General features: G+C 57.4%; 1 protein-coding gene across 1 annotated transcript; it reads left to right on the top strand.

Moving 5' to 3' along the window:
- Positions 1–214: 214 nt before the first annotated feature.
- On the top strand, positions 215–2,115 carry SPRG_18610 (hypothetical protein; the record flags this gene model as incomplete). Its single annotated transcript, XM_012358047.1, has 6 exons — positions 215–394; positions 451–657; positions 707–894; positions 950–1,014; positions 1,065–1,259; positions 1,307–2,115. Coding segments are annotated over 6 exons (1,644 nt in total), but the record flags the coding sequence as incomplete, so codon positions are not given.
- Between the last annotated feature and the right edge of the window lie 8 nt (positions 2,116–2,123).

Below are 2,123 nucleotides of genomic sequence, written 5' to 3' on the forward strand. Positions count from 1 at the left end.
GACACTTGAAGAGGCGTCAGTGTGTACAAAGATAGAGTAGTTTCGCACTCTATTCATAACGGAGTCTTGTCCATTCAGTTTGGAAACGACCAGCTACGACTGAGTGCTTGTGCTAGAAAGGCAGACTTGATGCGTGGGCTGGCATTCTGGGTGCTCTGGGCCCTCGAGGTACTCGCTTTGCAGACCGCGCTTGCGCTCATGGAACGTTCTCTAGATGGTCGCAGGCACGCAACCGACCCAGTCGCGCTTCGACGCGCAACGCGGCACATGCCTCACGCCGGCGTGGGTCACAGCGACTGCTGCCAAGCACAACCTCGACCCGTCAGCGCGCGACGCGCAGAACCGCCGCAAGAACCCATTGCTGCAGCCAGGCATGAAAATACCCCGCTTCACGGTACGTGCTCGTCAAAGCCGAAGCGTTCAGCACTAACATATTCCGGTGCCGTGTAGCTCAAAGACGCCCGCATGGACATCGCCAACATCTTTGGGTCGTGTATGTTACCCGGCGAGATCATCCGCGGTCTCGGCGAGACGGTGCACCCAAATGGGTCGCAAGCCTTTCCTGGTGTCGTCAACGGAACCGTGGTCATTGAGCGCAATGACTGGCAGTCCCACGACCTCTCGCGCGTCGTCTTGATCATCTTGCTGCAGGAAGTGGTATGTTGCTACGAGGATGTCAGCTTTTGTGAAATCGGTGGCTTCATAGGTCGGGTACGGTGTCTCGCTGTTTGAGACGGGGGGTGGTCTCCACTGCGCCCAGCGCATGTCGGGCCAAGGTCTTGGCCGCTGCACGCCGACGCACATCAACCCCGAGGTCTGGACAAGCGGCAAGCTCAGTACGCTCAACGTGTACGCCAACGAGACGGCGCCGACGACCAACGGCTACAACGGCGTGTACGACAAAACATCTGTTTTGACTATTGTTCGAAATCTGACGTGGCACGTCCAGAGGCGGTCTGTACACACTCACCGACAACGTCAAAGAAGCGCTCAAGGGGCCTTTATCGACCAAAGGTGCGGCATTGAGCAACGCGACGACCTATGGATTGATGGTGATGACATAGGCAACTTTTCCAAGCCGTACTCGATCGACTTTTGGCGCGACTATAATACGAGCGAACAAGTCATCAACTACTTTGGCTATGCCAACGCTGTCAACCGAAGCCAAATCTCCAAGACAAGCGCGTGCGCAAACGACTTTTTTGGCTGCATGAACGGCTGCTCCAAGTCCTACGCGTGCACGCTGGCCGAGCGGGACGGTACACAACTGACCTCGTACATCGCCTCCTCACATGCTTGTCACTAGGCAAACCGTGTATGCTGGTTGCGATGATGGTCGCGACGTATGACCCGGGGTACTTTCAAGCGCTCATGGCCAACAACCACATTCCCGCGTACTTTTGCTTTGGCGGCTACACGGGCATGCTCGACTACGTCATCAACGTCATGAACAGCGGCGGGTCCGTGGTCTTTTACGAGTTTGAGCCCGATATTCTCTTCTACCAATACCCGGGCAAGTTTACGCGTATCGCGTTTCCCCGCTCGGATCCCGCCAACGTGGCGCTTGCGACGGGCTCGTTTGGTGAGAAAGGCTACGGCAACGAGACCACCAACCCGCTCAGCACCGACTACCCGACGATCCCGCTCATGCGCTACATGTCCAAAGTCGTCACGACTGACACGTTTCTCAACTCGTTCCTCACACGCATGCAGCTCGCCCCGCTCGACATCAACAACATCTTTGCCGACTACGTGACATTCTCGTCCAACGCCACGATCGCCGACCCGGTTTTCGACGCTGCTTGCAAGTGGGTCCAGAACAGCTACCTCACGTGGAGCAACTGGGTCGACGCGCTGCCTCTCTGCACGATGCAGTCCAACATTCAGTACACCTTTAACGGCTGCAACGCGTCGACGCGGGTCGTGACGTTTGCGTGGAACACGCCCCACCCCTCAAACGCGTCACTGCCGTACGACTGCGAGGGCGGTATCGTGGTCGTGCCCCCGTCGTACGCCACGAGTAAGTCGTGCGACTGGCTCAGCGCCAACACCAAGACGTGGATGAACTGGATGAGCAGTCCACCGATCTGCGACGCGTCGTTTTACAACTACACGGTCACCGA

The sequence above is a fragment of the Saprolegnia parasitica genome (assembly GCF_000151545.1).
Source record: "Saprolegnia parasitica CBS 223.65 unplaced genomic scaffold supercont2.1330, whole genome shotgun sequence".
In the NCBI taxonomy this organism is placed as follows: Eukaryota; Oomycota; class Saprolegniomycetes; order Saprolegniales; family Saprolegniaceae; genus Saprolegnia; species Saprolegnia parasitica.